Source organism: Tachysurus fulvidraco, chromosome 12 (assembly GCF_022655615.1).
Source record: "Tachysurus fulvidraco isolate hzauxx_2018 chromosome 12, HZAU_PFXX_2.0, whole genome shotgun sequence".
NCBI classification, from domain to species: domain Eukaryota; kingdom Metazoa; phylum Chordata; class Actinopteri; order Siluriformes; family Bagridae; genus Tachysurus; species Tachysurus fulvidraco.
The window spans coordinates 11,924,591-11,945,755 of record NC_062529.1 but is presented as its reverse complement, the minus strand read 5'-3'; the positions used below and the strand labels follow the sequence as shown (position 1 = coordinate 11,945,755).

Sequence of the window (21,165 nt, the reverse complement as noted above, 5' to 3'; positions counted from 1 at the left end):
ATTATTGATCAGGTTCATTAAAACGAACTGTCCGAAAGAACCGGTTCGCGGAAAAGAACCGAACTATCAAGTAGTACTTGACAAGTACAGCAGACAGCCGGTACGCCTCTTTTGTATACGTAGGCGACTTGGATTGGTCAATTTTTATTATAATGTTTTTTGTTTTTTACAATACGCGACTGTTAGATTAGCGTTGGGATTTTAGACTTTGATTTGTCCAGAATATTCAAGAGATTGCATTTATTTCCGTATCAATACTGTCAGAGTACAGCAAACACACAACGGTTCCCTAACGCTTTAATGTAATTAATTATTTAAATTTAATTTAATTCCCTTTGGTTATTTTAGGAACCACTTATTATAAACATTACAAACATTCTGTTTGTGTCAACAAAGGCAATGCAAAACTACAAAATAGTATACATTTATTTGCAAAAACAAGGCAATATTTACAGGCTCAGTCTATTTTACATAATGAGAAGGCAAATGGCTTTCTGTATATTGTGCAGCAAAGCTGGTGAGGGATCCAAAGGAAAACCCAAATCCAGTCCACGTGCTGGAGTAACAGATAGACACAAAGGGCCCACACATGAACATCCAAAAGGAATGGCATGCATGGAGCATTTAAATGCAATTATTTGTTTAAAATGAACAGATTTACTAACATAACCCCATTCTTTTGTGCAACAAAAAGGACATATTTCACCCCCTTTTAAAGCAGCACTGTGCAATTTTAGAAAGTAAGAAGTTAGAAGCATGAGATATTGACTTCTAAAGACTTGAGCAAAGATCCAGTCTTTGATGAAGTTCAGCTGTGATGAGATTTCTCTCTTTTAGGTCATCCAAGGCACTCTTCAGTGTTGTCTTGCATCTTCTCTCTCTGTCCTTGGCATTACGGAGTTGACGCTGGAGGCGCTCCATGTTTGCCAGGGCCTTTGCCAACCTGTCTTTCACCCTGTTTGGTGAAGGATCCAATGCATACGAGTGCTCCTGTTCAGCAAAAAAGAAAATTGCATGTTCATTCCAGTGAATTATTATTATTTTACAATTTGCTAGGTCTGTTTTTAACCCATCTAACAAATACTCACATCACAAACCAAAGTTTTTGTTCTGTCGTTGTTGGAATTGCTGTCTGCTTTCACCACAACTACTTCGTATGGAGCCGCAGCCTTTTGTGATGTTGCGGTTTTTCTTGGTTTAATGGGTTTCTGAATGGATGTCAAAATTAATTAAAAAAATCTCTCTTTAAGGAAATCCAGCAATCATGTTACCAAATTGTTTAAGAAATAAAATATATATATTTTATGGTAATATCATCAAATGTAATGAATTATCTTTATAAATGTAAACCTACTTTCTGAAGGTGTGCTGGGAAATTAAAAATAGATGGGACGGCTCCTTCACGCAGGCGAACAATCTGTCCAGTTCTGTCAATGGCATCCTCTGTGAAATGCTGGCTGCACAGAACTGTATGAGGAGTGGCTGAAAAACCTTCTTTTCGCAGAGCCGTCTCCCAAATTTTTCTCAGTTTAGCATCAGAGGGAAACCTTGAAAACAAATTACACACAAATATTACTTGTAAAACACTCACCAACTGCATATCCCAGTTATATTTAAAGCATGATTTAAAAAAAATCAGGGTGTCATCTGTGTGCCACTGATATTAAATATGTCTACTTTTTTTTTTTACCTGAGATGAGTTCTCATAATTAATTTTTATTTCAATCTTGAAAATGATTATTTTTATTTTTTACAAAATGTAGTTTATTTAAAAGTTTAAGTTACAGTGAGGTACAATGAGTTGAAGACTTGTGGAATCACACGAAAGTCTATAAACTAAATACTGAAACTCTATTACAGAAATTGACCAAAGTGGTAAACTGCACATTTCTGGTAGTTTTGTGAACCTGTACTTGTGTGAAGTTTATACGCATTAGAAAAACAGGGCCATGTGGTTATAACGTTTTATTTTTTTCGTTTATGTTGTTATGGATTTGAAAGTGTGAGACTATACTGAGATTTCCTTCACGTAAGAAGTTACAACACCACACTTGTACGCCATTTGAAGACATTAGTGGGTGGAGTCTCAAAGGGAAGTGTATAGGAACAATATATCCGGCTGGTCTTTGGGGTTTCACTGCAGAACCGCTAACCATCAGTACGTAATGAAGTGGTTTTTTTTTTTTTTTCTTAGCTTACAGGTTCTTCATACACAACATTCAGGCTGTTACTGAAGCCCAGCTTTGTTCAGCAGTGAATCTCACATCGCTAAGCTGAAGTGGCCTAAACACAAACACTGCTTTCAATGTTAATCTTCACTTTAGTCCACAAACAGATCAAACCTTAAACCTACCGCCGGTTATCGCAAAACTTAGGTGAAGATCGTAAGTAAAGTTTAGTCTAAAACGATGTAAACAACAAATTGTAAACGGTTGTCGTTAGCTAGCTAGGCAAAATAACAGACTAGCTGGTTAGTCCCTGTCTCGGTATAAAAACACACATATGATCAGAAATTTCACCTGTGGAAAGTGACCCCTTGTTTTCTTAGATTTGCGTTTCGACGATTTTTACACCCATACGCTGCGCATTGTACCGGCATTTTTCAAGAATATTTAATATAACAAAAGTCAAATTATTGGACCTATCTAAGATGGAGGCGCTGTTGACGTCTTTTTTTCCCCCCTGCACCGCGTACAGGAAGTAAAAGAATGTAGTGGCGCGACTGTGTCAAAATAAAAGTCCACGGCATAAGCCTTATTTGCTTACAGACCGGCATAGACATATACATTCTATTTTCAATACTTTTGCCACATTAAATAAGTATGCACTAAAGTCACATTCATACAGAACCAAGTTAGTCAGTATTACAAAACAATGTTATTGTTCCGTTGAAAAGCTGAGGTGGCAGAGAAAGAGAAGCAGTTCGAGGAGGGTACAGAAAAAACAAAGTTTGACTCTGAGGCTGGACTCGTGTGTTACACTGCAAAGCTAACTGGAGACATCCTTCCAGGACTGCCAGCTGAGTTAATATTGTGTTTAGTATCCCTGCAACAACACGACCTTACACAGTTTCTTCCTTAGACTTTTGCTCTGCAGTTGCAGATTATGAACCTTTGCGACATGGTATTGTCTCAACTTATGAAAGGTAAATTATTGAACAGAGACCAAAACAACTGTTCACATTTCCAACATCTTACGATCATATTACATTGATATAAATACATTCTGTTCATTGCGGTTTTCCTAACTGGCCAAAACTAATGGGTAACTAGCATGGATTAGCTGCAGTCGTTAACCAAGGACTGACACAAACCAACGTAACCAGAAATATAATTTCATAACATTCAATATCACAAAACATATTATCACCTGTGAAATGTAATTCCTTGCTGTTTGGTTTTTAGATTTCGTTCGGTGGAACATTTATACGCAGCACAAACGTCCGGCATCGTCCATGAATTCGAAGACCCCCGTTCCAAGATGGCGGCGGTTTTGGCGCATGCTTACAACCCAAGGTATATATAATCTACGGCATTCACTAAATTCCAGGGGTTTCGTTACCACGACGTAAAGTGGGCGTGTTTCCGAAGGTCTTGGAAAAACGCCCTCTTTCAAAAAAAAAAAGAAAGAACCGTCATACAGGTAGATTTATTTTAGAAAACAAATAAACAACCAAAAACCAGGGTTAGGGTTAGATTATCAAATAGGCCACGCCTACCAGATGACGCAATATCTGTTCTGAAATCCCTGGAAATAAGTGCATCCCTCCGGCTCTGAAGAGTAAATAGCGCCCCCTGTCGTTTAAACTGTGACATTGCTGTTAAACACCTGGCTTGTGCACCGATTCAAGGAATTCCGGTACATTTGAGTGAGTCGGATTATAGATTATATATCAGATCATATAGAAACGGTTTAAAAAAAAACAAAGATTGCGATATTATGACTATTTTACCTTTACTATGTTAATTTAAATAATATTATTCTGAAATCTTATTCCACATTCTAGTTATTAAATAACATTGTTTCTCATTCTACTCACTATTTAAGTACAAATGCATGATTGTTATTGTGCGTTTCCTATAGGCGACACATGTGACCTATTCATGCTAGTTAACAGATTGTTTCTACTGGGGTAAAATCATTACAAGCGAGTTACAAGAAATAATGCCAACTGAACCGAGTCATTGAGCCGACTCGTTCACGACCCACACGTCACTCCGGGAATTGCGCTCGTGCACGAGCAAAACGGAATGCGCGTTTGTTCGTGTGTGCGCTGTTGCGAAGGCTGGCAGTGTCGCGCACGCGCTCCCAGGCAGGCTTTACCGGAGGAGGACGCGCGCACGTCACGAATCCGCAGCGACCGAAAGATGCTGCTGCGAGGCCGCTTAGAAGAAAGGGTCATTTAATCTCTGTCCATATTTCCTCGACTTTCTGTACATGCCAACAAGACAGACAGCATTGTATACGGATGAGCCGCCTGCACACGCACGTGGATCGTCAACATGATTTTAAGCGTATTTTAAAGCTTGGATTCACATCCGGCGCTTTCTGGATCACAGGATTGTCAGCAGCGCGACTCATTGAGGTAACCAACATGGATTCAGATGGCCGGTGACAATACTGCGTGCTGTGTAACCGCTCATTACACTGACCGTACAGTAGAACAGTTTACTCAAATGTTCATGACGTTTTGCATGTCATTATGCTTTGCATGTAGCTGACTATAGTGTTTCTGGTCAGCACTAAATGTGCTGTGTAGCGGATTGCTATGCAACAAGCGGATTGCCTTTGTATTGCAGATCACATTTCGCCAGTGGGTCAGTCATTAGTCAGCCACTTCACCCAAGTACACTAACTGTGCTGGACCTAATGTCAGTAATATTATATTTTATGTATTTTTAATCATGGTACAGAGATGAGTAACACACAACAACTACTACTACTACTACTACTACTACTACTACTACTATTATTATTATTATTATTATTATTATTATTATTATTATTATTATTATTTTAGTTAGAAACTGACAACACCATAGGTAAAACCCAGCAATTAGACATCCCCAACTACACAACTGACAGCAGGTATGAATTGTCTGGGGTCTGAGCTGTCTTCCTGTGTCTTTAAACCATCACATGTGTGAGCATCAGAGTATTGATAAAAGCTGATGGTGGGTAGCTACTGGACTGAAGCACCAGTGGCAGTTGTGGTACCCCTAAACCTTCTCCACACAGAACTGACAGCTAATATTAATGATCTTGTAGTTAGAGTTCCCTTAAGAAGCAAGGCTCAATCTATGTCATAACTTATATGGTCATTAAATTGATGAACTCCAAGAATTCATAATGTATAGAGATCATTTTCATGGCTTTACAGTGGTGGAGAACACGTGCAAAGTTATTATTCTTTTTAGTTGTAGTCTAATTGAATGGTTTCATTCATTCATTCATTCATTCATTCATTCATTCATTCATTCATTCATTCTTGGTCAGAATCAAACACTGGTCTCTGGGAGGAACTCCATTCACACACACATCCACATACTCATTTACAGCGAAGTGTAAATTTAGCACCACATAGCCAATTGATCTACCGGCATGTTTATGGAATATCGGAGGAAACCAGAGAACCCTAAGGATACCTTAGGTGCAAACTCAGAGAGAAAATGTGAAATTCCTCAGCGACAGGAACTCAGGATTGAACCACTGGCCTGGAGCTTTCCAATGCACCATCCAAAAGTGTTCTTCTATTGGTCTTTTTTGTGAAATAGCGCCTGGATGTGTTTTATTACATATGCTGATATTGTTCCTTCTGAAACAGAAAGTCAATTCAAGCTGCTTGACAATCACACCAAACAGCCGGTGATGTTCAAGATACAGTATGCTATACTTGCAAAAGCAAACCTGACAGTAGCTTAGCCGTCTAGCTAACACTGAAGAACAGTGACAACACTGCTGCTTTTCTGACTCATATTATTGGAGAAGTCCAGATAATGTAAAAATGAATGAATGAATGAATGAATGAATAAATAAATAAATAAATAAATCCTCTTTTCCTTAACCAAGGGACAGGTAGATACTGTACTTGTATCATGTGTGGAAGGTTGCATGCTATCTTGCTAAGAAGCTACTATAAGCTACTAAGCTACTTAGGAGGAAGGCCTATCTAAAGTGAGGAGACTATATACGGTTCTAATATGATCACACACTTTTGACTATTGATCAACTGTAATTTTTTTATATTTGTATTTTTTGTATTGTTTTCAAATATACCATTATATTGGTGTTTAAAAGACTAAGGGAGAAGTAAAAAAAAAAAAAAAAAGTAAAGTAGCAGTATAACCTCTTTATAAAACTATCCAAAAGAACCACTTTTTACTGAATATTAATGTGTACATAATTGTAAGACATAAAAATGTTTCAAATTCATAATTTAACATACACTCTTTCAACCCTAAAGTGTCTTCAGCTTGTTTTTGTATGACATCTCTTTATGATTCTACAGTGAGCCACATGGATATTGAAAAAATCTAATAAGGAAATATCTTTTACACATTTGCACACAATTGCATAATGTGCCTCATGTGTCTAATTAAACATGTTTCTAAGATATTTTATTGAAACAAATTGTGCTGCCCATTGCTGCACAGTGGTTAGAGTTCTTTTCTCTGCACAGAACACTGAAGCCACTCCACATCTCTGACTGTCTGTCGGTCTCCAGTGGATCACTTATGGAGACATTTCTTAGCATCAGATTTTCTTTGACTTATTTGTGTGTGGGAGTGTGTTTGTGTGTCACAGCCCACAGCCTTCAGTTATTTTATGAGCAGATTTCTTGCACACTTAATTGTGTCTGATACACAGAACAGATAGCACGATTAACAGTGAGCGAGTTGGAGCGAGCAGCAAGCATGGCAACCACTATAAAAGACACCACTGTAACTGGCCAGACATCACTGCATTAGCTCAGACCTCTTCTGTTTCTTTTGCAGCAGCTCTACTGCTGACCGTTCAGTATGTGTGTGTGTGTGTGTGTGTGTGTGTGTGTGTGTGTGTGTTTAAATTCTGCTCAGTTTTGCATAGTCGGTATTGGAAGAGGAATTGCTCTGTGTGTGTATGTGTGTGTTGATCTTATCCCCTTGTGTCTATGGTGTTTTTGAGCAGGCATTACAGGGTCCTGATGCCATACGCAAATTCCACTGCTTGATTTAGAGGAAGAGCTTGGGGCAGCACGGAACCAGGATGAGTGGAGGACAGGAGCAGACTGACATCCTGTCTGCTGACTCACTGGTCAGAGAGCGATGGAAAGTGGTGAGTGTCACAGCTAACTGTTCTTCAAGTATTCACAAACGCTTGTATTTTACAGAAGTAAATTAAATTTATAACACATAAGGGTTAGATTGAATCGAATTATACATTCTACACATTTTCTTTATTTTTTTTATTTAAATGACGTGCACACAGTAATGGGATTATACACTCGTCGAGAGTTCGATTCAGCTCCATCTAGTTATTGTTTCCGGTAGCCAACAGTAGACACAGTTGTAAAGGGAGAATGTATGCATGTGTACTCTCCCAGTGACAGGCACTGCCCTGCTCCATGCCTACCTCACAGGGTCTGTGCGTGCGTGCATGTTTCGAATTGTGTACAGTGACTTCAGCCAGTGTGTGTGATGTAAGATTAGTAATGCTTGGATTTCTGATGACATGGGTTGTGTAAAAGTACTGCATGCTAATCCCAAGCAGAGCTGCCTCGGGGCTGGAGGAGAAGGTTGACTAGGACATAACATAGAGCCTTGATTGTGATACTAGAACACTGAGTCAGTGAGAAACAAACTGAATCCTGAAATCCAAGCTGAATTAGGGATAATTGTTAGAGATATACAGTGGCTTTATTTCAAAATTTTATTCTGTTTTGAGACATAGTGAATTGTGAAAACCGTTAGACAAATAAATAGAATTGAACTGAATTAAATCCGGCTCAATTACAATGCTTTTACCTAACAAGATAAAATATAAAAACACATTATTTTGCATAGATTAGATTTACACATGGAGGGATTTTACTCTGGCATGGATCTTACATGTGAGCACATCTGTAAACATTACACTGATTATATATAATATATACTGTCTCTCTCTCTCTCTCTCTCTCTCTCTCTCTATATATATATATATATATATATATATATATATATATATATATATATATATATATATATATGACCTTCATGTACATATAAGGACATTTCATGAAGTGGCCTTTTCTTTATTTTTCAGAGAAACCATTATACTGTATATACAGTATAAATATGTGTGTGTGTCCGAATGTCAGCAAAATTCTAAAATGAATTTTAATATTGCCAATTTTTACTTTGTAGCTAAAGAAAATTGGTGGTGGTGGCTTCGGGGAGATCTATGAGGCATTAGACCTGCAAACCAAGCACAGTGTGGCGCTTAAGGTGGAGTCAGCCCAGCAGCCCAAGCAGGTGCTCAAGATGGAGGTGGCTGTGCTGAAGAAACTACAGGGTAAATACAGGAAGCTTGCATGTTTTGTTCTGGTGTATGTTTGAAGCTGTATTTGTTTGTTAACTTAGCAATGATTATATATGGTAAACGCTAAATTTTGCTTAGTATCATCTTACTGTATGTCCTACAGTAACTACAGTATGCTACTGTGTTTTATCAACTTTATGATAAAACAGCTCACATGGTCATGGCATATGAATGCATCGGGTGGATCGGCTCTGAAAAAAAGGTCAAAATTTATAATTTCAGGCTATGTACTGGATTAATACATCCCTAATAAGGGGATTTCATTTCTGTAATAAATAGTGAACAACATCTGATATTCCAACTGGATTGGTACTGGCACAGACAATATGTATGCTCTGTATGTTTGGTATATATTGACCTTTGACAGGCTTAAAAGACATACGCCCTTTTTTCTCTCCTGCTTTTAGTGGAAAACTGATGGATATGGATCATGTTTGCTTTTTAATGGCCTACTCTTCAGATGTTGGTGTGTTTTTTTTCTTCCTTTGGGAAAAGAAATGTAACCAGAGATCTTCCCTCTTGCCAACCCCCATCTGAGCAAAATAGGCGTTAACAGAGACTTGAAAACATTCTATGCTTATATTTAAATATATAGTTATTCATTAATAACTATTTTGTGTATAAAGATGTGTAAAAATTTATTTATATGGAAGGTGACACTATAAAGTAATTTTGCTAAAAGAGCCCTGAGCATGTCAGCATGTAACAGGGTGTGCCAGTTCCTGAGAAAAGATGGTGGACTTTCAGGCTTCTTGCACTTTCCCATGCCAAAGAGTTCAGCCACAGAAAAAACTCCCTGTAAACCTCTATGAACCACCTCAGAGGGATTGGGAGCACGAGTAGGGATTGTAAACAGTGTGGGGTTACCATGCAGAGAAATGAATATTATTGCCATTTGGTGTGTCAGAACTAGCAGGCATGTGTTAGAACGATAACATGTGCTAATAAACCCTGTTTCTTTCAAAGGTAAGGACCATGTGTGCCGTTTTGTGGGATGTGGTCGAAATGACCGTTTCAACTATGTTGTCATGGAGTTACAGGTGAGGTTTACTTATACAGGACATTTTTGTATGTGCAGCAAATAAAAAATGATATGCTTTATTGTTGTGGAAGAAACAGTGGCATGGCATGTACAGTACGAATATATAGTACACGCTTCAAAAGCATTCATGTAGTGGCGCTTGTGATGATCTCGAGTGCTTGTCTCATTTTAGGGTTGTAATTTGGCGGATTTGAGGAGAAGTACAAACCGTGGGATGTTCACTGTGAGCACTATGCTCAGACTCGGTCAGCAGATACTGAAAGCTATTGAGAGCATCCACTCGGTTGGCTTCCTGCACCGCGACATCAAACCAGTAAGACAGCACGGCTCCCCACGGCATGTTGTCATTATAAGCAAAATTAGTAAAGTTTTCCTCTTGAGGTTTTCTCCGTTCTTAAGATAAACTTTAGAAACTTTGATAGTTGCGTAGATGTTTAAAAAATCTGTTTGATAAATGTTCTAAAAAACACAGAAATTAGGATGTTAGGATGTTTTTGTTTTTTTTTTAACTCTGATGTGTTTTAAGTGGCCTTCTCTATATGCTTCAGTCCAACTTTGCCATGGGGCGCTTCCCCTACACTCGGCGGATCTGCTACATGCTGGACTTCGGTTTGGCACGCCAGTTCACAAATTCATCCCAGGAAGTCAGACCAGTCAGTGTTCCTACTGTGTTGTTTTTTTTAATCTACAAAAGTGTTTTTTTTTTGGTGTCAGCTATTTTGTGCTGTTTATATGCTGCACAATGAGTCATCTTTGTTTATTATAAATAATTTGGTGTTATTCTTTATGCACATAGCTTATAGTGGTCTGTTATTTTTATGTTCCGATAGCCTCGTCGCGTGGCAGGGTTCAGAGGCACAGTACGATATGCTTCGGTAAACGCTCACAAGAACAAGGTGTATACCCATTATTTGCTCTGTTGATTCATCTGTCCTATTTTTAACTCTCTGACTGAAAGTTTTTTAACGTCATGCTTAATTGGGTTGTTAATATCACAGGAAATGGGCAGGCATGATGACCTGTGGTCTCTATTCTATATGCTGGTGGAGTTCTTGGTTGGTCAACTGCCTTGGAGGAAGATCAAAGACAAGGTGAGTGCTGCACAGAGATGAGAGCGCAAACCTTTTGACTATAGCCAGTTGACTATAAATTACGTGTTTGCTCATTAGGAACAAGTGGGGAAGCTTAAAGAGGCTTATGACCATCGCCTCATGCTGAAGCATTTGCCCTCAGAGTTCAGCATCTTCCTGGACCATATTAGCAGCTTGGACTACTATACCAAACCCGACTATGAGGTGATGAATAACTATGAAGCCTATATTCTGTATGTTCTAACATGATCTATTAGTTTGTTAGAATGTATGCAAATGTATTTGTTGTCATGTAATATCTATTTAATTATTTTGGAATTAGTGTCTCTTTCAAGGCAATACAAACATTCTTGACAACAGAAATATTGGGTCTTATTTCTTATGCATTAAGTAATGTTATGTGTGCATGCTTGTGTAAGCCAAATAACAAAACAACAGAAACAGTGATGTTCTTCATACAGAGGTAGAAGGCAGATCTGGAAGTTATTTTGACTTACCTCTATGCCAATAATAATATTTGATAAAATATTAAATGAATAAAAATAAGCATGTGCTAAATCTTTCCTTAACTGAGGCACTTCTTATGACTTATGACAGTGCGCAGTCAGACCGGCCTATCCTCCTCATTTATATGCAGTACCGTTTCTTTTGTCATAATTGAATGATTTGTTTTATTAGTCTTAATTTTTCAGGATGTGTTTTCATGTTGAAAGCATAACGTTTATGCTAGATAGTCCTCTTATGCGTTTATTTATACACCCACAGGAGCAGTTGCAAATGTAGCAGTTTTCAAGAGTACAAATTTTTTTGTAAACACTTTTGTGTATAAATCTGTCTGCATCCAGCTGGAAAAAATTATAATTTTTTTCAGTGATATTTTATATTTTTTGCCAAATTTTATCATTTTTGATTATCCGTATTCTTGTGTAAACTTCCTGTAGCTTTTGATGACGGTTTTTGAGAACGGTATGAAAACCTATAATGTGGTGGAAAACGACCCATATGATTGGGAAAGGACAAGCACAGATGGTGCTCGTAATACGCCTACAGCTGCCAACGTGCCTCAGCATCACACACGCCTCACGCCAGCCTGCATGGGGTAAGCAATGTTTCTGTGGCTGGAGCAATCATTGGTGCTAACAATAAATGACAGTTGGTAGTATTTTGGAAGTAATAATTTAAAGCATGCATCCTTGAATACGGGGTGTTGTGATTCATAATTTGCTCTGCTCTAGTATGGCTAATGCCTCTGTGGTGCTTGGAGACCTTCTCAAGGAGAACACTGATGAAGTTCTGCAGGACGAGCAGCTCAGTGATGGAGACAACAACGTTGTTCCTGAGCGTCAGCATGACTCTCCTATCCCACACGTGAGAAACCCGGAAACTGACGTTTGGGAAGATCTGGACCGCAATAGTAACCTTATCCACTTCCCTGGCTGGAAGGTATACAATCCAGAGTGCATATGATTATTATACTTTTCTCTATGAAAGCGTTTGGATTAAAGCATCCATGCATAATTGCAGGGCCCAGCAGAAGAGGATCACAGTAACAAGGGCAACCTGAGCCCTCACGCTAGCCCCAGCTTTGGTTCTCCTGTATGTTTACGCTCTGAGGTTGTACCCTCAGACAGAGATGCTCCTCTCCTGAGGAAACTGCGCAACATCCACAGCTTTGAGCTGGACAAGCGACTAACCTTGGAGCCTAAACTCAACACAGAGCGCTTTGTGGAAGCATGGTTAGTTCTCTGTGATCATAATAATCTTACTCATTGTGCTTCAATAAGTGTTAAGCTAATGTTTTCTTAATGTGTGTGGTAGCAGTGCAGGGAAGCAGACACCCGGTTCAGTGCTGGACCAGGAAGGTAATGTTGGTGCAATGCCGGCTGCTGCCTCTGTTCGTGTGTGGCACTTTGATGAAGAGTTCCTCTCAGGAGATGGATCACCTAAACTAGCCTCCCCAGGCTCTCTGGAGCTCTTTGATGGAGCAGCCAGTAGTGGATTTGTAGCATTACATCTGAGCACAGACCAGCAGGACGTGGACTTGCATGACTGGGTGATGGTGGACCGTGTCTCTGACCAACAAGAAATTCAAGAAGTGGCCAGTAGCAACCTGGGTCCTGAAACCAAGCTCACCAGCAGTCCATCAGAGGAGCCAGAGGTGGTGCAGCCAATGGATGAGTCTCCTGATAAGGAAGGGGTCACCCCAAGCCCCACCCTCGGACACAATCTGGCTACACTTAGAGTAGAGAGGCTTGAACTGAGTACGGTACCAACAGCAGGTATGCTCCCTATTACACCCACCAGTCCTGCTGAAGCACTGGCAGAGGGAGCACTCACTCAGGTAACAGCTCATCACTCACATCACTGACTACACAGTGAAAATATCGAAACTATTTTAGCACTTTTTCTGTTCTTATGTTATAAAATCTACAGATACTTGTCGATTCCTAATGTGCGGTATATGATAGTTTATATATTTTATGGAATATTTTGGTATTTTTTAAGTAGGCACCTTCCATTTTTATGTAGTTTGTACTTGAGCTATTAGAAAACCGGTGATAGTTAAGCTGGGTATGAGTAACGTTATGCTAGAACATTCTGTGTTTTAGAGTCACCTCTAAATTTTAATGACTTAATGACTAAAAAAAACCTTTATTGTAATGCTTAAACCTTTTTTTAATACTTAACTGTAACCTATTTTTACAAGAGAGACTGTATGGGATTTTTTATGGCCAAGAACAGCCCACTTTCACAAGCAGAGGCAATTTGATTATCACTGAGCCCAGCCAGCCCCAGAGATTTCACACATTTGCATTTGCTCATTTGACTGACGGGTTTATTCAAAGCCACTTACAACTGAGACAGGATGCGACTGAGTTATAGAGGGTAAGCTGCCAAGTGATGGAAGATTGGTGAAGCTGGGATTGCACTCATGAGCTTGCAGTCTGAACCCCGAAGCCATAATTGCTGAGCCACCACTTTTATGTTGAAAAATTGTGAGAGAATCACAGTTACTTACCAATACCTTCAAACAAAACTCCATCAGTTAATATATCTTATTTCAAAAAGGTCACTGAGTCACAGTATTTAAAAGATTGTTATCAGTGGTTTGTCTGTATCTGGAACGTCAGTTAGCTGGAAGTGGTCACTATTCTGTAGCTTGTGAACAGAGAAGTATACAGTAAATATCAGCTTCTCTGTAAGGTGTTGGGCAACGTGCCTGAAACCGAGGCTTGATTTAAATCTATTGAGTTTACTGGTACTGGTTTTGCACCAAATGACTTTCTATCGATTCTCTAAGTGCTTTTCTCAGGGCACAAAATAATGGAGTGACTTCTCTAAGTAGAGGTGTCACCAGCTGACATGGCCATGCTTTAAGTCCCAAAATCGTTGGTGGAGGAAGTAGATATAGATGGAGGAAGTACTGTAGTACATTGAAGTTTCTGGAATAAAACAATCCGCGATCCCACAGACTATACTGTAACACATAGTATTTTTAATAGTTTTGTAGACTGGACTATTGGTCACAAGATTATTTTTGTATTTTGTTCCAGTTTACTCAGATCATCTGACTTACTTGTGAAACATTTTACTCATTTTGTTTCAATTAATCAGAGCCATATTGTAATTATTCACAGCTTCCTCACTTCTGCTCTCTAAAGTGCTAAGCTGTGCTAAAGGTCTGATGCCTTGCTTCACACTAAGTAGCACTTTAAGCTTTCTGAGAACTGCTTATTCTTCATTTATTTTAATGATAGCAGCTGAGTTTGTCCTCAGCCTGTGTTCTGTAAGGGCTAATGCTCTTGAGTTCACCTGACACCAGGTTCAGCATGCTATCTGAACCACTGTTTTCATGGACCAGCTCAGGTCACTGATCAACTGAAATTTAGCTGTGTTCAGCTATTTGCATGCTAGGGTTATTTTTAGTCGATCCGTGGCCTGAGAGATTATGTGTATATGTGTGTATGTGCATGCGTGTGTTTTTACAAACAGCTTTCTCCCACGCACCATTCACTGTATCAGCGATTTGCCAGCCATCCATTCTATTCTTATCACCTCCTCATCTCTGTCCTTCCTGCCTCGTGTCTCACCTCCTCCTTCTCCTCCTATTTCCACATTCAGCTCCCCACCTCTCCCGCATCTCTGCCAGATGAGGTGGTGGCCCGGAAGCTTCTACGCTCCCCCAGTCCTCATGCCTTCCTGAGCACATTATCAGATCCCTTGCACCAACGCTCCCCACCCACTCTCCGCCGTAGCCAATCCGCCGAACACCAAAACCAGCACCGCTATTCCTGCTCCTCTTCCTCCAAGCCCCGCATCACTCAAAGGAAGCTGCCAGCTATTCCTCCAGGCGCCTCCAGCACCAAGATCCCTTCAGTCATACGCATCACTCGCGCTCAGCTGCAGCAGGTGAATACCCTGATTCCTGTCCGCTTCTGCCCCATAACACATGCTCACTTTCCCTTCGTCTGCAGTTTGTTGGTTCTGCTGTGTGCTTTTGGCAATGCATGCTCAGTGCTGAGTGTTTTTTAAGGTTTTTCTCATGTCATGTGGGTGTCAAGTACACAAATGAGATTTATATCTGGTTAATTACTGACTAACAAAAGCAGTTGTTATTATTATGTCTGATTAACGGTTTGATTTAATTTAAACTTATTTATTTAACTTACAGTTCAACTGCCTGTTTGGAGACTTTGTTCATTTTAACAGTGTTGTGATTTGTGGGTTCTGTTTGCAGACATTGATTGCTTATTCACTGTGTAACTACATGTGTATTTATGTGTTTCTCCTGTACCCAAGATGCAGACTGAATTAAATGTCTAGTTCTTTTCTTTGGGTTTGGAAATAACAGAAATATTTTTTTTTATTTGATTTAATTTCAATTTAAAACATAATATGAATCAATGTGATTAAAAGATTTAACTCTTGTATTTGGGGTTTCTGAAAGCTTTAATGAGGTGTGTTAATATTTAAAAATGTAAGAAACTGGTGTCAACAATGGCAAAAATTTGGTTATATTACAGTCAAGTTACCTAACTGCAAATCAGACCACAGACCTGTGTTGGTTTTTGGCAAATTGACATTAATTTTTTAAAAAAAATCACTTTCATAAATATATTTTATCAATACATTTACTAAAGTTTGTTGGGTTTTTAATGTATATACTAAATTTGCAAGTTGTTTATATACATTTCAGGCTAACGCCTCTCACTTTTCCTCTCAGTTGACAGCTCAGCGACCTTCTGCGCTCTCCTCCCAGTCAGCCTCTGACAGCATGCCACAGTGTCTCCTGCTGGAGAATCACGAGAAAGCCGCTCTGTCACAGGATCTCACAGTTGACATTCATTCACCTCAGGAGCAGCCTCGATCCCTGCGCTCCTGTCCCTTCAGTCCTGATGAGGAAATTCTGATAAATAGAAATGGAAATTCACAGAAAGTGCCAAGCCTGGAAATGTTACCCCTTAATGCCGGCAATCCAGTCATGATAAACAGCCATGCAGACTCTACGGCAGATCTTCAGAAGGCACTACTGTCTGAGCTGAAGGACATTAAGAAAGACTGTGATGCCTCCACAGATCCTGATCAGCAACCACCACTGAAGAAAGAACAGTCCTCCCCAACTTCTGTCCCGTCTCGGGATCCCGATCGCCGGCTGAGCCGCATCCCTGTCCTTGAGCCCTCTAGTTTGCTGCAGGATGCTCTTCCTGGCTCGGCTAAAGAAAAACTGCTGCAAAAACGAGGCCAGCGCCTGCCCACCTCTCCCTGTGCCTCGCCATGTGCCTCGCCCTCACTCTCCTCTGTCCAGCGTGACCGCATGTCCTCCACTTCAGCGTCTGAGCGCTCGCAGGATGAGGAGTCTATACACGGACTGAGACAGGGTGATGATGCCGCCTCGCTATCCTCCTCCTCCAGCCCACACTCACATAAGAGCAAAATCCCTAGACCTGTAAGCCGTTCTTCTGCACAGGGGGATCTCACGGCCCAGTTTGTGCCTCGACCTCCTCCCGGCAAACCACCCAGCCGTACATCTGCAGATGGAAGGTAACCAAGCTCAACCAAACAGTCGAACTAGTTAAACATTTATAAGTCACACACAAATTCCTTTCCTGGGTTTACAGTTCACTTGTATTTCCTGACTTATAAACAGTACCAGACTTTCTTCATATCACTTACATTCTCAGCAACTGTGTATTTCTTTCAAGAAATAAAGGATAAATGTAGCAATTATAATTAGATCAATTGAATTTTATTTCAGCAACATATTTTTTTTAGATGGTCACGTACAGACAAAATTTCAGACCAAAATTAGGGATTGTAATTAGACATTAATAATAACTTCCTGCTACTGCAAGTGAGTTAGCATTTCCTATCATATAAAATCTATGATGTTCGCATTCTTAGCATTGTGGCAGAATGCAGCAGACTTTATTTGTCTTGTCATCTGTCTTTGCATGAGGCTCTGTTCTAGGCAGAGAAAAGCAGACTCATGTTAAGAAGCTGCTGCCTCAACCATTCTTAATAGCAGAGCTGTTTGGAATTTTCTGAAACTGAAGTCTCAGTATTTGTATTGGATGTGGTTTCAGGGCATTAAGGATAGTGGCACTGATTATAATCAAGCACGTGAATGGTTTAGAACAGTTTTCACCATCTTCCCATCTACTTGTCTTTGCTGTTCAGGCTGCGGCGTTACCGGATTCGAGCGGGCAGTGCAGGAGACTCTGAGCTGATGACGTGCCTGGCTCAGCTGATGCGAGATGGAACCAGCCGGTCCTCGTCGTTGCATTCTCGCAGCTCAATGCAGCACATGGGCACCAGGCTTGTGTGCATCAACCAATCTGGTATCTCGCATCACCACCACCATCACCATCACCAGCGCAGCTCCAGTGCTTCCCCCCGCAGCTGCTCCTCACTTCAGCGCTCCATCAGCTCCTCACCTTCCCGGCACGAGCACCGTGTCGGATGCCTGCGCAGCCACTCACCCCCCAGCTTCTCGGGGTCTCCGCCTTTGCGCCGCGTGCATCCGCATGCACAGGAGGGCAGCTGTGGTCACAAGGCTCGTGCCAAAGCTTGCCCTCGTGAGCCCAAGTGCTCCAGCAAGCTGAGCAGATAGCTTTTTCGCCACACACATTTACATGCTCCAGTCCACACACGAACAGATAAATCACAAAAAATAAATCACAAGCAGACCAGCAGAGGAGGAAAAGGCTTGAAAGGTTCTACTTTTTATGCTTGACTTGTACCATATATACAGTATAGTCTCCGTATAATATCCAGTCTTACTACCGTGACTTCACAGTATTCTGCTAAGAAGATTTGCACCCAAGTCTTGCTACACGTTTGAGTCGGACAAGAAGAGAGTCGGTATCAGCTCTCTGACCTGCATTTTCTCTTTACTCTCAAGGTTTTTTAAGAACAGTGAGTGTAATGCCCGTACTGTAGGATTTCCTTTTTTTGTAAATGCAACCTAATTTTTTTTAGGTGAATTGTAGGATTAGTTATTTGTTTTAAGAGAGAAAAATCATGCAGCTGGAACCCTGATATAATTTGTCTAACAGTAGATGCATGGGTTTGTGTATTTGCATCAAGCTCATTAACCTGAAATACAGTATACTACTTATTGAAATATGCCCTTTGGCTTGAATGCATATTGCACCCTTCTATTCCATGCAGTGGCAGGTACACTGACAGATCACTGACATTATGCATAATCCATCGATGCCATTGTTTTTTTTTTCTGTCTGTGCTGTATTTTTGGAGGCTGCAGAAACAGAGTATTAACGTGACGACTAGTGTTTCCTTTCCCAACAATCACTAAAGCAATCACTACAATTCTTTCAAGCACTTTGCTATAAGCCCAAGGAGATATTCCTTCAAATTATGGGAGAGCAAGGTACGAGTTTCACAATGCGCTACAGATATATATATATATATTTTTTTTGAGCTCTGGATCTCAGGCTGCTCCTGTAAAGAAAACTGCTTGCACAAACACACAGAGACACAGCAAATATACACAGACTTGCATGTGAGACACTCACATTGGTATTAAAACTTTGATTTTTGATTACCGTGTCCAGGGTATGTGCGCCGCAGGCCGAAGAAGCTTCAAAGAGTTTTCAAAGGGAATGTTTTATAGCTCAGATAATACAGAAGTCAAAAAATGCATCATTTATTCATGTGAAAGGCAAAGTCGAACAGAAGAGGTTACACAATTCCCCAAGTCGAAAACAAAACTAAGATCAGATATAGATTTTTAAACTAGACTAAAATTAGATATCATTTGTTTCTCACTTTGAAGGAATTCTGGACAAAAAAATTTAAAAAGTTGACGTAACATTAAAAAGCTGTGGAACACAGAAGAGGTGAGGAGCCTTACTGCACCAAAATATTATATACAAATAATATATAGTCACATCGTCACAAATACGCATAGAGAACAGAACACAATGTAAGATTGACACAAATGCACCAGGGTTCGATAGAAACAAGTGAGTCTGAAACTAGACCAATGCTGTGGATCAGGAAAAAAAAATCTCACTCAGATTTGTACAGCAGAAAATGTGTCCAGTGTGAAAGCCACCTGACACAATAAATCACACAACAAATGTCACGGTTTGATCAAATTGTCTGGAAGGTACGTTCTTTTTAAACCTCAGTTTTGAATGCTTAGGTACACGAAATTCATTAAAAAGGGAAACAGTGTGATCCAAAATGTCTACATTTCACTGTGCGTATATGCATTGAACGTGATCTTTTGACTGTGTGGACTATGGAAATCCTTAAGAAGGACATTTTTCTTTAGAATGAAGTCTTTCTTCAGGCCTGCTGATAAATTCATGTTTGCTGACCTCCTTGTGCTCCATCCACGTCGTCCCTCATGACTGTAACACGTCACCTCCTGCTCTCTAAAAACACTACAAACAGCATTCCGTATAATCTAATTCATATAATTACCCCATCACACACTGTTATGTTCTGAGTAGAGGTGTTCTTTGTTTTTAGTAATATACACCTATTAATAATCTCTTTATGTCCTTTAATTATCAGTCTCACCACAGCATTCAACATTTTCAACAATATTTTAGATAGCATTTAGTTTCTTGGTGTAAACCTTGGTATAAACGTTGGTCGGCCACACACAAACACACACACTCACACACACCCCATACATACACATATACATATATGCATATATACATATATATTTCCACGTATTTGTGTGTGTGTGGCTGACCAACGTTTATACCAATGTTTTTACAGTAGGATTGTGTCTCAGAGAATCAGTTTTGAATCAAGAAATTTGTAGTCAGTATATATCCTGGAGGCTGATTTATTTTACAGAGCTTCTGCATGCATTGCATTTTATTACCATTGTTAAACATATGACTTATTGTTATTTTGTACCAAGACAGTTTGATAGCCCAGATGTTCATGATACAGCTGTTAGATTAAAGTTTCTACATCTTGTAAGATTAAAGATTGTACTTCTGTGTCACATCCTCTGGAATTGATTTTTATACAGTCCTGATGAAGGCCGTGGTCCTGTGTAGACATGCTAGTTGACGTAATGCTAGATTAAGCTTCAGGACATGCGAATGAAACCTGTAAGCCAAACTGTTGTCATTTTAAAAGTTTATCATGTGTTGCCCCATGTAATGAAGTTGTAGGCTTTTTTTTAAGAAAACCCCTACGTACATTTTTACTGTAATAGAAAATGTTGTAGCTCTTTACATTCCTCTGTGGGAAACGATTGGTTGCTCTTGTCTTGCTGGCAATCTCAATGTCTTAATCCGTGTAAAATTTGAAAAATGTAAATAAAAAGCCAGGTTGTTTAGAGTAGCTTCTGCTCTCACTGCATTTTCTCTAGGTTTAATCTGGATTTCTGACGTCCCCCAGTTGGACAGAATTGAAGAGTATTAGCTGAAGGTTCCTGGTGCCAGTTTAACTTATAGTTTAGCATCTGATTCCATGTTGCAGAACTGAAACACTGTACAGCCTAAAGAATAAGGGATGTTAAAGGAAGAGAACACATTGTACAGTTCTGCAATATTTGTGTTCTATTTTTTTTTTTATTTCTATCGTATCAATGCCTTTTGGCCAATGCCAAAACAGTGTTTGTTTTGTTTTTCATTTTAAATTGTTTTGTATTTTATTTTTATAAACTTGTTATGAATAAAATATTTATTCAGCATGCCAGCAAAACCTTTAGCTCTCGTATCATGTGCAGTTCTTCAGCTATTTGGAGTTTGTGTGATTGATGTGTTGGTGAACCAAACGGAAGCCAAAGAAAATGTGATAAAATACAGAATAATAATTCCCAAGAATATTAATAGGACATTTTAAAGATGATTGTAATCTTTAGCCTTCTGACTTATCCTTATGCTCATCGTCCATTAAAATACTGTAGTTCTTTAACAAGCATACTCATGTTTCCATGGATACCAAAATGCATTGTGTATGTCAGCTATTTTTATT

At 39.6% G+C, this 21,165-nt stretch overlaps 2 protein-coding genes across 7 annotated transcripts; one reads left to right on the top strand and one right to left on the bottom strand.

Moving 5' to 3' along the window:
* Positions 1 to 408: 408 nt before the first annotated feature.
* Positions 409 to 3,500, bottom strand: si:ch73-130a3.4 (uncharacterized protein LOC664763 homolog). 2 transcript variants are annotated; one of them, XM_027172695.2, is made up of 4 exons: positions 3,370 to 3,500; positions 1,355 to 1,547; positions 1,089 to 1,208; positions 409 to 990 (listed from the first exon to the last, which is right to left on the bottom strand). In XM_027172695.2, the coding sequence occupies exons 1-4, from the start codon at positions 3,447 to 3,449 to the stop codon at positions 772 to 774; spliced, it is 612 nt and encodes a 203-aa protein (XP_027028496.1). In that variant the 5' UTR covers positions 3,450 to 3,500; the 3' UTR covers positions 409 to 771. The 2 variants fall into 2 exon arrangements, with proteins under 2 accessions (XP_027028496.1, XP_027028497.1); XM_027172696.2 differs by lacking the exon at positions 3,370 to 3,500 and adding an exon at positions 2,520 to 2,684.
* On the top strand, positions 3,405 to 20,898 carry ttbk2a (tau tubulin kinase 2a). Of its 5 annotated transcripts, none has more exons than XM_047821661.1 (16): positions 3,405 to 3,515; positions 7,168 to 7,314; positions 8,385 to 8,532; positions 9,526 to 9,599; positions 9,774 to 9,914; positions 10,150 to 10,254; positions 10,432 to 10,497; positions 10,600 to 10,692; positions 10,771 to 10,896; positions 11,634 to 11,791; positions 11,928 to 12,135; positions 12,217 to 12,428; positions 12,511 to 13,033; positions 14,815 to 15,102; positions 15,917 to 16,734; positions 17,371 to 20,898. In XM_047821661.1, the coding sequence occupies exons 2-16, from the start codon at positions 7,246 to 7,248 to the stop codon at positions 17,801 to 17,803; spliced, it is 3,462 nt and encodes a 1,153-aa protein (XP_047677617.1). In that variant the 5' UTR covers positions 3,405 to 3,515; positions 7,168 to 7,245; the 3' UTR covers positions 17,804 to 20,898. The 5 variants fall into 5 exon arrangements, with proteins under 5 accessions (XP_047677617.1, XP_047677618.1, XP_047677619.1 ...); XM_047821662.1 differs by lacking the exon at positions 3,405 to 3,515 and adding an exon at positions 3,748 to 3,868; XM_047821663.1 differs by lacking the exon at positions 3,405 to 3,515 and adding an exon at positions 4,048 to 4,585 and having other exon boundaries at positions 12,514 to 13,033.
* The last annotated feature ends 267 nt before the right edge of the window (positions 20,899 to 21,165 follow it).

Bases quoted from the DNA above. Each gene is read 5' to 3' on its own strand.
- si:ch73-130a3.4 (XM_027172695.2), bottom strand. From the start codon at position 3,449: ATGCCGGACGTTTGTGCTGCGTATAAATGTTCCACCGAACGAAATCTA. The intron at 1,548-3,369 runs GTGATAATATGT...TTTGTTTTCAAG, and splicing joins CAAGGAATTACATTTCACAG to GTTTCCCTCTGATGCTAAAC. The intron at 991-1,088 runs GTGAGTATTTGT...TTTGCTGAACAG, and splicing joins CAAAAACTTTGGTTTGTGAT to GAGCACTCGTATGCATTGGA.
- ttbk2a (XM_047821661.1), top strand. From the start codon at position 7,246: ATGAGTGGAGGACAGGAGCAGACTGACATCCTGTCTGCTGACTCACTG. The intron at 7,315-8,384 runs GTGAGTGTCACA...TTTACTTTGTAG, and splicing joins TCAGAGAGCGATGGAAAGTG to CTAAAGAAAATTGGTGGTGG. The intron at 10,498-10,599 runs GTGTATACCCAT...TTAATATCACAG, and splicing joins TAAACGCTCACAAGAACAAG to GAAATGGGCAGGCATGATGA.